Source organism: Seriola lalandi, unplaced genomic scaffold, assembly GCF_002814215.2.
Source record: "Seriola lalandi dorsalis isolate HSWRI2012SDOR001 ecotype SW California unplaced genomic scaffold, Sedor1 jcf7180002054682, whole genome shotgun sequence".
Lineage (NCBI taxonomy): Eukaryota > Metazoa > Chordata > Actinopteri > Carangiformes > Carangidae > Seriola > Seriola lalandi.
In genome coordinates this window covers 1,227,532-1,240,775 of record NW_019525235.1, presented here as the reverse complement: position 1 = coordinate 1,240,775, position 13,244 = coordinate 1,227,532, and the positions used below count along the sequence as shown (strand labels likewise).

The window sequence follows — 13,244 nt, the reverse complement described above, 5'->3', positions numbered from 1 at the left end:
AGTTGAGTTGCATTATTAAAGCTTGTCTTAGCTAGTTAAGACTTTGATAATTAGTCAATCAGTTGCTAGGAAATATCTGTATTACCATCCGATCAAAAGCAATCACCACTGCAGCATCATGAGCTGTGACATAACTTAAAAAGACAAAACAAAACAAAAGTTTTACAAGGCCAAGCTTAAATTAAATCTAAAAGTTTTCTTGCAAGTTCATATTTTTCCAACAAAACACAGTGTGTGTATCCTTGAGGTCTAACAAGCATCTTTGCAACATTTGCAAAGCTAATTTATAATATATTTTCAAATCAAGCTTTGTTAACATCCATGTTTACAAGCTCACAGTCTTGTTCTTCTCTGACTTTGTTGTTGCCATTGCGACATTTGTAGGAGCCTCACCACCACAAACTGTTGATGAACAGAACAGTATGAAACCAGCAGCATGTGATGTGAATTGCGCTGCTTGCATGATTGGCTACAAACAAAATGGGAACCCGCCCATAAAAACGTTGCTTTCTAGCGCTACTAGTGTTCAAAGGCCCAACAGGGTACCTTAAACTTGTAATTGTAAATGAAGGTATGACTTTGTTTCAATTATATATGCAAACAAAAGGAAATATGTGTGTTTCAGAGTTATTGTAGTTGTATTTATGCAGATTAAAATGTGTGGAAAACATCCTATTACACTAATCAAACCAAGATTATTTAATCAGTTAGTCTGACAGTCTTGGCATAATGTTTGAGGTGTACTGTGTTCATTGAGAAATGCAATTTAAAATCTATCTAGTTTATATTATCAAATAGCATTTACTGTTCAATATAAATGGATCTTACTATATTAGTAAGCTAACTTTAGTTGGTTCAGTCAGTTACATAAGAATTACATCTTACTGTCTGTAAATATTTAATAGCAACTATTTTTAATGTAAGAATGAGTCTGTGTGGCGAAACCAGTTTTTAGTTATGAAGACCAAGTTCAGACCAATTATAATCCTGCATGAAAAAAACGCAGCCTCATTAATATGTATGAGGCCAATCCGGTGATGCAGCATCGGTGCCGGGACAGAAAAAAACACAGGGTCATAACCCAAACCCTAACCACTGCGCCTTGCCAAATGATGTTCAACAAAAGTTCATTCAGGCTCAGCTTCACATACACCAAGCTCACATTCCTGGTTATTGCTTTGTAACATGAACACTGTATTTCTGCTGTTTACATCGCAATGGTCACAACAAAAGATGAAATAATCCTGTGTCAGAGTCAGAGTACTGTAAACCACTGTTCAGTGTTTTCACATCTGATGGCAAACACATGGCTCTGTCACTCAAACTGGGCTTCCTGGTTTGTAAATTATGTTTATTAGTACCTGAGGCAATACATCCACTCCATTGTTTTGATGCAGGGCTGCTTTGTATGAACACTAATACACATGTGATAACTAGGTTAGGTTTGAATTTAGGGAAAGCTGGTTCCACTGGCTCCATTTCATCAGTGTGATATGGAGTCAGAAATGAGCATGAACTCTGTGCTTCGGAGAAATAAATAACACTGTCACATACTTGGCAGTATATAAACTGGCTGCAACGCTCTCCAGGAGCCCAGTGTGCTATAGAAAAACAAAGCTGTCAACGCAGGAGGGCTTCATGGACAAGCACGCACGCACGCACACACGCACGCACGCACGCACGCACACACACACACACACACACACACACACACACACACACACACACACACACACACACACACACTCATATAGAGCAGTTAAGTGTGCTCCATGAGGCTCTATAGATCGGTCAATCTTCTGCCCCCACGAGAAATACCATTGCCTGGGCAGTTTGATCTATCAAAATGAATGAGGCATTTGGCATCAGATGTTACAAGCAGCAAGGAACCCCGCTCAGAAGGATAGTTAGAATATTTATCATTCTCACAAAATGTCTCTTTATGTGTTTGTACAATGAGGAATTCAATCAATTTAGTTGACGTGGACATCAAATCACACTTTTCCTGTTTTTTTGTTGATCTGGTCCCATAATCTCAAAGAGAAGTGACTTGTTGCATATACACTGATGCAGACACACAGACACACACACACACATGAACACACAGTGAATTCTGTTTAATCTGTCAGATTAATGGGGAGAGAAGTTATGAGAGAAAAACATTAAGTACAGAGACACTTGGAGTGATGCGTTTAGCGAGAGTAAATCTGTGTGAGCATCTCTGTACCTCTCAGTGTAATTCACGGTCTCTTGGTCTTTGACAGCGATGCATGTCAATGTCCTGCTGCTGTGGGATTGGAGAGGAACCATATGGCTCAGATGCACTTCTGAGAATAATGTGTACCTACTGATGGGTGCCAGAGGGAGTCCTCACAAGGGTGTTTCTCAAGCCAAAATGAAAGGACGGTTTCGGTCTAGTTACTCTTTCACATTGCATCTGCACCGTTCAACCCAGGAGGTTAAAAGACTAATCGCTGATTTAAAACCTTAATAATAAAAAATCTCACTGTTTTATTTGACAATTAACATAAAATAAGTAGCATGTAGCCGCCGCTGTCTACTGCAATATCCCATAAACAAGCATTCATAGGCCACATTCATCAATTAACTACGTGTATGCACCCACAGCAGTGGCTGCCTTCCTATTTGAATAAATTAGGGAGGAATATGTTACTTCATGGACCACGGCTGACCAACCACATTAGATTTGGCTATTAAGTGTGATAGATTTCTTCTTAGAACACAAAGGATGCTTTTGCGGTTAACAAAGCTAAACTACTCCTTGGACTTTTCAGATATGCATCTTGGTAGCATTGATTTATAGAATCTCTGCACAAGTGGGCGAACGTTTCCACCACAATAAGGAAAAGGAAACTTGGAGATGGCAGAGAGAAGTAACTGTAAAATCAAACCTCTGTATTTATGCACATTTCTTATCCCTGAGCACTGGGGACGTATCATTATCCAACTGAAGCACATGAAATCAATGATAGTGCTTCAATGCACATAATATTTAACAAGTGATGGCAGTCATAGCTAAATATACCTTGTACATACAACATCTATCTTTATCACTATCTTTATTTGAAAGCTGTTATTACTGTAGCATATAGTGACCCTGTGTGACAGACTCATAAAGAGGGACTAAATCACAAGTGCTGAAAAGTACACAGAGATAGAGACTACGTCATTTCACTGCAACTTTAGAAAAGGAAAGTCTACTTTTAAATCCAAGAAACTCATAAGAGTCTGAAAAAAAATTATATAGTTTTCATTCAATAAACTCATAATATTCTACAATGATTTGATTTCCCATTTCATCTCATACTGTGTTGTTCTTTTTACAGCAACATATACTATATTTGTTGCAAACTACAACCAATAATATCACCACATTGGCAGAACACAGTCCTATGCTTCAGTAGACTAAAATGACTAAAGACATGCTGTTCAGCCCGATAAGCAGAGCTCTATCTATCTGAATTGTGCCACAACAATTGCTGCTGTCCCTGTTTTATTGTGCCTAATATTTTTTCATCATTTAGTTTTTTCTTTTTCTTTTTTTTTTTTTTTACATGGTGCAAATCCTACAGAGAACAATGTTGTTTTTCAAGACGAACCCTACTGACAAAACAAAGTATACACAGTGGCACAGAGGAGACAAGCACAGTGCATTTCAATATAAAAAGAGCAGAAGGCAAAGTGACAGAAAACACAAGCACAACAGAGAAAAATAGACAAAAAAACCCCCAAACATTAACAGGTACATGTCACCACACTCATTTAATACCCTGAGCTGTTAAATGAAAAAATAAAAAAAGTAAATAATAATTTCATTATATATGACTAGAGAAACATGTTCAAGACCACATACCACAAACACGATACACAGGCATTAGAGCAATCACACCAACCAACAGCAACAATTAATCATTCATCACTCTTCTGGGAGAACGCAACCTCAACTCTGACTGCTCCAAATCCACATGTGATAGACGTAGAACAACACAACATTTGCAAACAACAGTCAATAGCAAACATCCCGTGTTGCTGTTTTATCTGTTGGTCACATCTACCAGTGTGTCCTTGAGAAGACATCCCAGGACTCCAGGGAGGTCACAGGGCAGGTCTGGTCTCAGTGGGACAGTTGCCTCAGGCCAGGGAAGAGGATGAAATGTTTTCTGGCTACAGCAGGTGGACACCAGCAGGTGAAAAACAGGCGATATCTTTCTGCAGCCTTCACCACCCCTCCCAACACAACTTACTGAATCTCTCCCACCTTATCGCCTTCTCTTTTCTGGCCACAAACAGTCCGACTCTTTATTTTCACCACCTGACCCATATACAAAACTGCTTCCTGGTGGGTGCTGCTCCAGAAATGAGGTCCAAGCCTTTGATCCAGCTCCAGATCACTGGCTGAAAGACTGTCACTTCAGCTTTAGGCCGCTGAGCATCCCACGGCAGCTCTTCATCTCAAAGCCTGGGCGACACACTTTTTCTTTTTTTTCTTTTTTATCACATTCACACATCCTTCGTCATGTGACCAGCCCATTCTGCCCTCTCACCAGCTATCATACCACGGAATTGGCTTTTGTGCAATCGCAGATACCTCAACTCAAACACAACAGTAGTAAAGTAAACAGCAAGTAAAGCATGGTGTTGACTGTGTTAGCGCTGAATAGATGTTAATGTGTGCTTTTCAGCCTATGTGAGCCTTAATGTGATGGCTACATCCACTTACATGAACGCTACTAAATCTCACTTCACCTATCTTTGCTGGCTGAAAGTAAAATTTACAGTGAAAGACAAAAAAAACATGCTGAACCATTTACACGAAGGAAAAAGAGGGCAGATTTAATTTAAAAATTGGCACGCATTCCTCATTTCTACAGATGAAAGCTCATAAATGAAAAAGCCTGGAATCATGCCTGGTATGGAAATCTAAAGTTATGAATAATGCCTCTGTCTCAATCATCAAGTCTGTTTTAATAAGGTGGATTAGCCCAGCACCTGCAGGCTGAAAGGCACACACGGCTGCACTCCTAACCAACCAAGAGTGGGACAAGAGTCCCTGCGGGCCCTGAACCTCACATCCTCCCTGTTGGACCCTCACCAGTCTGTGGGAGCGAGCAGTAGCAAACAGCTCAGCCTTGTCATTTATGCCCATGAATCCACCTCCAATGGACCGGCGCCGCACAGAGAGCAGCTGATTTACACACAGTTGCTAATCAGTTGAATGGCTCTCTTGCTAATGAAAACTCATAGATCTATACAATAACACTACTGATTTGATTTTTGCTCCCATTACTCATTCCTAAATATGCAATAGGTAATAACAGTTAAATGCTACAGGGAGCAGACAGTTGAAGAATTTGGGGTCAGAAAGATGGAACCCGGGTCATTGCTATCTCCGTCCTGACTTCCTGTTTTCATATTCACTATTTCTCTGTACACATATAAACATCACAAAGGTATAAATATATTCCATCCTCTTTGTCTGGCCCCAGTGACGCTCCAGCATTTAGCTGATTGCGGGACGGATAGCCCGAACTCCACCTTCCCAGCCAGCTCGGGAAGCTGAATTAACCCCAGTAAACAGAAAGGCCACTGCAATGGTTTGTTTCAGCTTGGCATTGATTCATCTTTCCACTGAACAAGTCATAGGCATCAGTCTAATCATGATTAAGACCATAACAGAGAACTCGGTAGACACAGGGGGATGCAACCATCCATCCATCCGCTATATTCATCAAGCAAATCACTTCCACTTCCAGCAAATGAGAATGAATTCATTGTGACTTACCTGTTCCATTGGCTGTGTTTGCTAAGAAGAGAGGATACAAAGCTGAGCAGCTTTGAGATAGACGAACATTGAGGCAAAAACAGATTCACAGCAAAGTCTTATGGACTACCTGGCTGTGAACACCTTTTAGGAATAAATGAGTCTAAGTGACTGATTGTGGGTTTAGAAGTAAAGTGCACTCACCACTGGAGCAGTCCAGACCACCCCATCCGGGCTCACACTGGCATGTATCAGGAGACACACAGCGACCGTGGACACACTCCTCTGTGCACAGAGCTGAGACACACACACACACAGATGTTCCCTCATCAGTGCAGTTTATAATGGAGTTAACACACACAAACAGAGTGTAAAACATCATTAAACCACCAATAAACAGCATAACGAAAACCACCAAGATAACAGCTGAAAGAAAATGGTCCATAAAATTGAACACTCAATATCTCTCTAATACCATCAAGGGACTAAATCTTCTCCATGGCGCTCATATTCAACATCCATCTTCACTGCTTGACACTGGGCTAAATGATTTCTTAGGAGATTGAGTCCTTGGTCAACATCTTGGTTTATCACATAGCTTTACTTTCCACAATGAGCTGTTATCAGCAGGCTGAGCCATGAAGGAACAAGCCGTAAATCCCCTCTAATTTGATCAGCCAGTGCTTTGTCATATAGTGATGCTTTAATGTAGCAGGTCCAGGCACCGCAGTGTTTACTAAGTGTGCAGTTTTCTTGATCATTCATATTGAGCAACACGGCACCCAATTGATTGGGTCGACATTAGTATTCCTGGGAGCGTGTTCACAAGAGTTGGAAGTTTGGTGCAGCTGGATAATAAAGTGACCTACAAGGAATTTTTTTTTTTTTTTGCCACAGCACCAGTTTATTTGTGTGTGTCGGGACAAGAAGGAGAAGTATCACAAAAATAGACACTTAGCATAAATAAATCTGTGGCAAGGTCATCTGGCCAGCAGGGTTAAAACAGTCAGGCTCTTATCTGAGGAAGGAGACAGTCAGGCCAATACAAGGGGAGAGAAGCCCTGCCTGATGGGAATCAGCAGTCCACATGGCCTGTTGAGGGATGATACATAATCCAAGGGCAGAAGAACCGACAGTCCGTCTTCCTTACTGATCAGACCTCATCCTACACATCATCCAAGTTCTGCATCTTTTGTTCTGTTTTTTTTTTAAATTTGTTTGTTTGTTTGTTTTTGTTTTATAATCAAAAGTGAAAATAGGGCACGAGGACAGCATCTATGAGTTGTTTTTGTTTTTTTAACAAAATAAGCCCTGGGGTAATTTTTCAGCTCTGTGTGCAACACCGTGGCACTCATCCTGCAGGCAGAGAGGTCAGCAAGAGCTGGCTGCAGGCCTGAACACTGCTACTATAGATTATCACTCAATCAGGCTTCGATTAGGATCCACCGCCAGCGGGAGAGATGCAGCAGGAGTGGAGAAAGAGGAGCGAATCCCAAACACCCACAAGCCGGTGCTAATCTCAGAAATGCTCCCAAGGCAAAAATGGTAAACCAGAGATTGAAAGATAATTCAGGGCAGATTTCTGAGCATCAGTACTCTGGCAGGAAACTGTCTAATTGCAGTAAGCCAGCAAAAAGAAAAGGGGGAAGAGCTCCAACATTTGTGCTGACGAAGGTGTGAGATCGACTACCTGTAATCAATGAGTCCACAGTATGCAGAGTATTCAAAGAGAAGCGGAGAGACGAATTCAATGTCACCATGATGAGTTGATTTCGTTTAGTTTCAATCAGCAAATTCTGATCAGCGAGAACAGGGAAATGCAAATGTGTCACATCCTTCAGGAAAAAAAAGAAATATGGAAATGAAGTTTTGAATATGGGAGAAAGGATAAAGCGCACCCTTCTCCTGAGATCTGAACCGGTGTACTGAAGGGATGGCATAATAAAGTAGGAGGTAGGTCTTTCATTTTAATTGAAATTCATGAATCACTCTGCTTAACTCATGTCTAAGGAATCTGTTGGAAAATTGAGTCTTTCATCTAGATAAAAGGCTAATCTAACTCATTATGCAGAGGTGTTATCAGAACGGCGAACAATGGAGCTAATTGGTGATTGTCATGCAGTGTTAATAAATTTAATATTCTTGCCCAGTCAAACTACAATCTTTTAAAATGTCTGATAAAATAGATCTTTATAGTCTCTACTCTAAATGTGTTTTGGAAGAGCTTAGCTGCAGTCAGGGAGAGAAGACCTACCTTTACAATTCTGTTTACGATTTCTGTAGTTGTATTGTTTTGTAGTACAAAGTGAAGTGAGAGGCCCGGAACAATGTGATGTAGCTGATGGTTAAATCAATCTAAGGGAGATGCCTACAGAACATATCAAACAATTTCCTCCAAAGCTTCTGCCATGTGCCTCTATGTAGCACCGAGAAGATTTTTTTTAAAACTACGTCTTTGAAGCATTAAAAAAAAAAAAAAAAAAAAAATAGAGCAACAAAGCCAAAATGAAAAAGAAATCAAAGGCACAGTCTTCCTTTCTGGAGAAAAATCTCATCATCTCCCCGTTCATCAAAACCCAAATGTGAAATGTGCTAGCATATTTCTGTCTGAAACTTTATCAAAACCCAACTAATTCTGCCGCCAATGCCATTTTTAGAATTGTCTCGCAGCACTGGACGGGCAAGAGTCATGCAGGAGTCATCTGCCCTAAATGCTCTGCAAAAAGAGGGACTCACAGCCCTGCAGAGACTGTCAGCCTCTGAAGATATTACAAGCTGTTGTCATTAGCGAGCTCCTCTCACTTCCTCTTGCACAACTGTAATAATCATGCTTATTAGGAGGGAAATGAGTTCCTCACATCCGCTACATAGGCTAGTTACTGATTAAGGTAATAACTTACGACAGATCAAAGGTCACAGAATTAATAAAGACCTCTAGTCGGGGGCTTCAAGCACTAATTAACGAGAAACAGATCAAAGTTCAACTCATAGTGGAGAGCTTTGAGAAAATGAAGCAATCAAATCCAAATATGGAAGGAAATAAAACAACCTTAAAGATAATGTTGGTGATTCTGTCAGAAGTATTCTCCTTTTGCTTATTTGTGTGATAATTGTGGTTCATTCAAGGTCCTCATATCCCCATGATTCATTTAGCCGCTTCTCACTGGAGCTAATGTAAGTGTTGATGTGGTGCCACATAATGAAAAAAAAAAGAAAAGAAAAAAAAGAAAAACACAGGCAGGATTAAAAGGCAAACACTCTTCAAACATTTCAGACTTTTAATTAAATCTACTTCATGGAAAATGCTACAGTAAACTAACAATACACAAGGGGAGGGATATTTTACATTCAGTAAACAACAAAGTGTCCAGAAATAAACGACTTGAGTAAATTTTGGGTCGATTTACTCTAACAAAAGGGGGCACCCTTTTGTCACTGCATGCAAAACAGCTCAGGGAGTACAAATCTCTTAATCCTGGTAGTGAGAGTGCTAGGATTAAAAGGGGTTGAACAGTTTGCAAAGGCAGCAGAAAGCAAAAAGCTGCCCTCTCGGCCCCTATCAACTCAGTCTCACCACTTCACCTGAAAGAGGGTTAAAGAGGAGAGTGGCTGTCTTCACTCTTGGCCATATATATTATCAAAATAAAACCTATTGTTCATACAATAGGGAGGCCACATGGGAGAGGCACCTCCACAGCTTGGATATTCACCTGGTTAACACCCTGAAAAGACTTTTAATGACTAAGTACCTCCATTATTAGTCAACTGGTTAATGGATACATTATTGATCAATCTCCTTACGACCCCCAGATAATCACACCAACTCTTATTCTTGGCCGGCTGGCTGACTTCCCAGTGCTCTCCTGCCCTGAGGCTAGTAAAGCCTAGACAAGGACAAGCTCTGCTGTGGTCAAAGAGCAAACCCACATGTCTGCAGTCACTGTATCAGTAACCTCCTCATACTGCAAAAGATGTAGGAAAATATTAAAGTTTGATTTTAATCTTATTTAAAGAGAATAAAACATTAGGTAAGGAGAGAATATCTAAAACGTCGCTATCACAAGCTATATGTTCTGTCTTTATTTGGCCAACATGCAAACATATTCAGTTTGATGTGCGTGACTAAAAATAGAAATTGATGACCATTAATGAAGCTATAAAAATGACAGTCAAGGATTGTTATCAGCATATTGCTCCAGTCCAATTTTCATGGCTTCTGCTCTTTTTATGTTATTGAACTCCAGTGTGTTTTTATGGTGGGTGCTGTACCTACTCAGTCTGTAACCAGCACTCTTTAGGCTCGTTAATTTTTCTCATTGTTATACAACTTCAATTAAATGACTCTTGCAGGAAGAGTAAAGCAGGGCGCAGGCTATGGTGTAAAATGCTTTTCCTCCATGTTAAATCATGCTCAATCATCTTAAACTGAGTAAACTCACATGGATGCTAACAGAGGAGGTGGTGGTGGGGTGTTATTTGATGTTCATGATAAAGAGGATCAGACTGGAGTGGGGGCGACGGAGGTGGGGGTGAGGGGGGGCGGTGGCGGCCTGCCAAGGAGTTGTAGCTTTATCTGCAAGCCACCCAGAGTAAGGATCAATCCTAATATTTACTCCTTTTCTCTAAATGTCTAGCAGGCATAACCTAAAATGTCATCAGCGAGGACAAAGGAGTTAAAAAAAAGGACACTCACGAACACACAAGTCTCCACTCTCAAAGTAACCAGGGCAACACTGCGAGCGGCGCCTATACATGGTCCTCACTCCCCGCCGGTAAGCCGTCTTATAGCTGATCCTGGAAAAACAGACACACCGAGAAAGCTACGTGATGTAAAGACTGACCATTTCTGAAGGGCAGAAAAACACAGATAGACAAAGCCATTTGTGCCAAGATATTTTGTTGTTCTGGATTATCAAGTTTATAAAGTAAAATAGAGGAAGAAGAATTAAAAGCCAGTGGAATTTTGTGTAAAACACCTGCTACATAAAAGTCAGCATTTGGGACGTGACTTTCTGTGCACTTATTTAGTTGGATGCCCACTATAAACCTTAATGGAGTAATTAAATTGTTTACTGTAAGATGATTACAGTCAGATCCAGGCTCTGATTACTTCACTGTCAGCGACATTAACAAGGACGTTTATTGAAGCCTTCAAAGACTTGGCTCTGATTTTGGGAAACGGTAGAGTTCGAGCCACAGATGAAATAAATGTGGGGACAAACAAGGAGACTCTTGTAAACTTACCTGTGCCTTGTGCATTTAAACCAGTTGAGGATGTCTGTGCATCTGGTGTAATAGATCTGGTCAAAAGGGTGAGCGTAGGATTCCTGCACAGTCACAGCGTAGCTAAAAGACAGAAAAGCAAGGACACATGTGGTAGAAAGAAATACTGGATTTAAGAACCGTTTTGAGGTCATTTTTAATTTACTTGACTATTTCCATTTTATGCTGCTCTATACTCCAGCTCCACTACATTTCAAAGGGAAATAGTGTACTCTAGTTTACTCAACAAGTCCTCCAAATTACTGTACCTCACTACATTTATCTGACATCTCTAGTTACTAGTAAGCCTTCAGATTTTTTTTACATAAAGGATAAGATAATAAAATACAATCCATCGTTAAACAATAAGTCAGTGCTTCCTGTGAGTCCTTACGAAACAGCAGTGTTTTGTCATGTTTCAGATGAGTTGTTAGCAGTTCAACCAAAACAGTGATTTCCCTAAATGTCGCAGATGGTTTTATTTAAACAACCATTTAAAAGGGGTTATATTATCCAATATTTCACAAAAAACAGCAAAGATTAGAAAAAAAAGTCCACAGAATAAGAACAAATTTGTGTAGCAGAACAGAACTCTCCCACTGATTAACTCACAGCAGGTCAGATGCATCTTTGACCCTTTAGCGAGGCCCCACCCCCTCGGTTGGGACTGGATTAAACTGCTTGTATCTAGACTAGTTAAAAACCTGCTCCACTTTGACCAACCAAAACAGTGAAATGATATTTGAAATGATACATTTTGATTGCACATTTTGAATGCAGCCCTTTACCTGTAATGGGATATTTTTTTTTACAATATTGCTTTGGTACTTTTACTTAAGTAAGGAACTGAATACACTGGTGAAAGACACTGTTGTAATCATGTTGAATGTAGCGTGGAATATAGATTTTCATCCTCCTTGGGAAGGGAAATACAACAACAACACAAACAACAAAAAGAAGTGAAGGACGCTTTTATGTGATTCACGTTAGTGATATATGCAGTTCTAGTCTGAGGATACTGGGGGACCACAAAGCCATGAAGACAGCCCACTTAGGGAATTCATTTTGATGCCAGCAAGGTGGAGCCGTGATTCTTAAGTACCCTCACCTTGGTCAAGCAATAATCCAGATAATATATCTTCACAGATTTCTTTCCTCCCCTTTGCATTGAAGACGGAAATTATTCCTGCTTATTTCTCAAAAGTGACACTGGCCAGCACAACTAATAATTATTCAGGCCCTATGGCTGTCATGATTGATTGGAATGAGAGTACACTGATCAATTTGCCTGCGTATTTCATTTGAAGCTGCAACTCCTCCAGTCTCTCAGAGCCTGGCGACTTGAGCTGTGTGAGATCAATACTGCTGTATGGACTTTGAAAATAGATCTGGAACTTTGGTGAAGAGCGGTTGTAGCAGGTGCATTGAAAAAGTTCCAGGATCGACAGCATCAGTCCTGGGAGCTGGTGTTCTCAGATTACTGCAGCCTCTCTTTCAAATCTAAAATTCAATGTACTGTGGTCAACACAAGAGGATACATGCTCACCTTTCCCAATGGCTGCAGACATTCGGGTCATCCGGGTTCAGACTCCATACTCCAGTGGCGAAGCCCAGGACAAGCAGCAGGGCCAGCAGGGCAACAGATGACCCCATCTTTCACTCTGAGAGTGGGGAAAATAAAGATATATGTTGTGCAGATAAATGAATCTATCCTCATATTGGTCCTTTCTAATAAGAACTCATTTGTTCTTGGAAGTATTGTACCTACAGTAATTTAATAACATTTAAAGAAATAGCTCAACCTATTGGGAAATTCAGTTATTCTCTGTCTTCCCATGAGTTAGATCAGAGGCTCGACATCCTCATGTGTGTACAGTAAGTGAGATGCTGTGGTCAGCAGCTGGTTAGCTTAGATTAGCTGAGCTTCACATAGACTGGAAACAGGGGGAGACTGCTGGTGTCGCTCTGTGCAAAGGTAACAAAATCCACCTACCAGCACCTCCAAAGCTCAGACATTTAATTAGTGACCTTTACTATGTGTTTAGACAAAACACAACTGCATACATACACATAGTAAGTGAGCACAAATTTGGCCAGGGCAATGTAAACTGCGACAGAGGCGTGACCATGTGAGGTGAAAATGTTTCAGCTTGAGCGAAGCGATTGGACTTATCCTGTCGCTTTATGAATCAGCTTTATA

General features: G+C 40.5%; 1 protein-coding gene across 1 annotated transcript in view; it reads right to left on the bottom strand.

Moving 5' to 3' along the window:
• Positions 1–12,698, bottom strand: part of LOC147818190 (multiple epidermal growth factor-like domains protein 11) — a 28,160-nt gene extending 15,462 nt beyond the window's left edge. Inside the window, exons 1-5 of the mRNA XM_087178319.1 lie at positions 12,591–12,698; positions 11,027–11,128; positions 10,476–10,576; positions 5,987–6,079; positions 5,804–5,824 (exon numbers count right to left, since the gene is read on the bottom strand). Coding sequence (XP_087034445.1) covers positions 5,804–5,824; positions 5,987–6,079; positions 10,476–10,576; positions 11,027–11,128; positions 12,591–12,697 — 424 coding nt within the window. The 5' untranslated portion in view covers position 12,698. The remainder of the gene's footprint in view (positions 1–5,803; positions 5,825–5,986; positions 6,080–10,475; positions 10,577–11,026; positions 11,129–12,590) is intronic.
• Between the last annotated feature and the right edge of the window lie 546 nt (positions 12,699–13,244).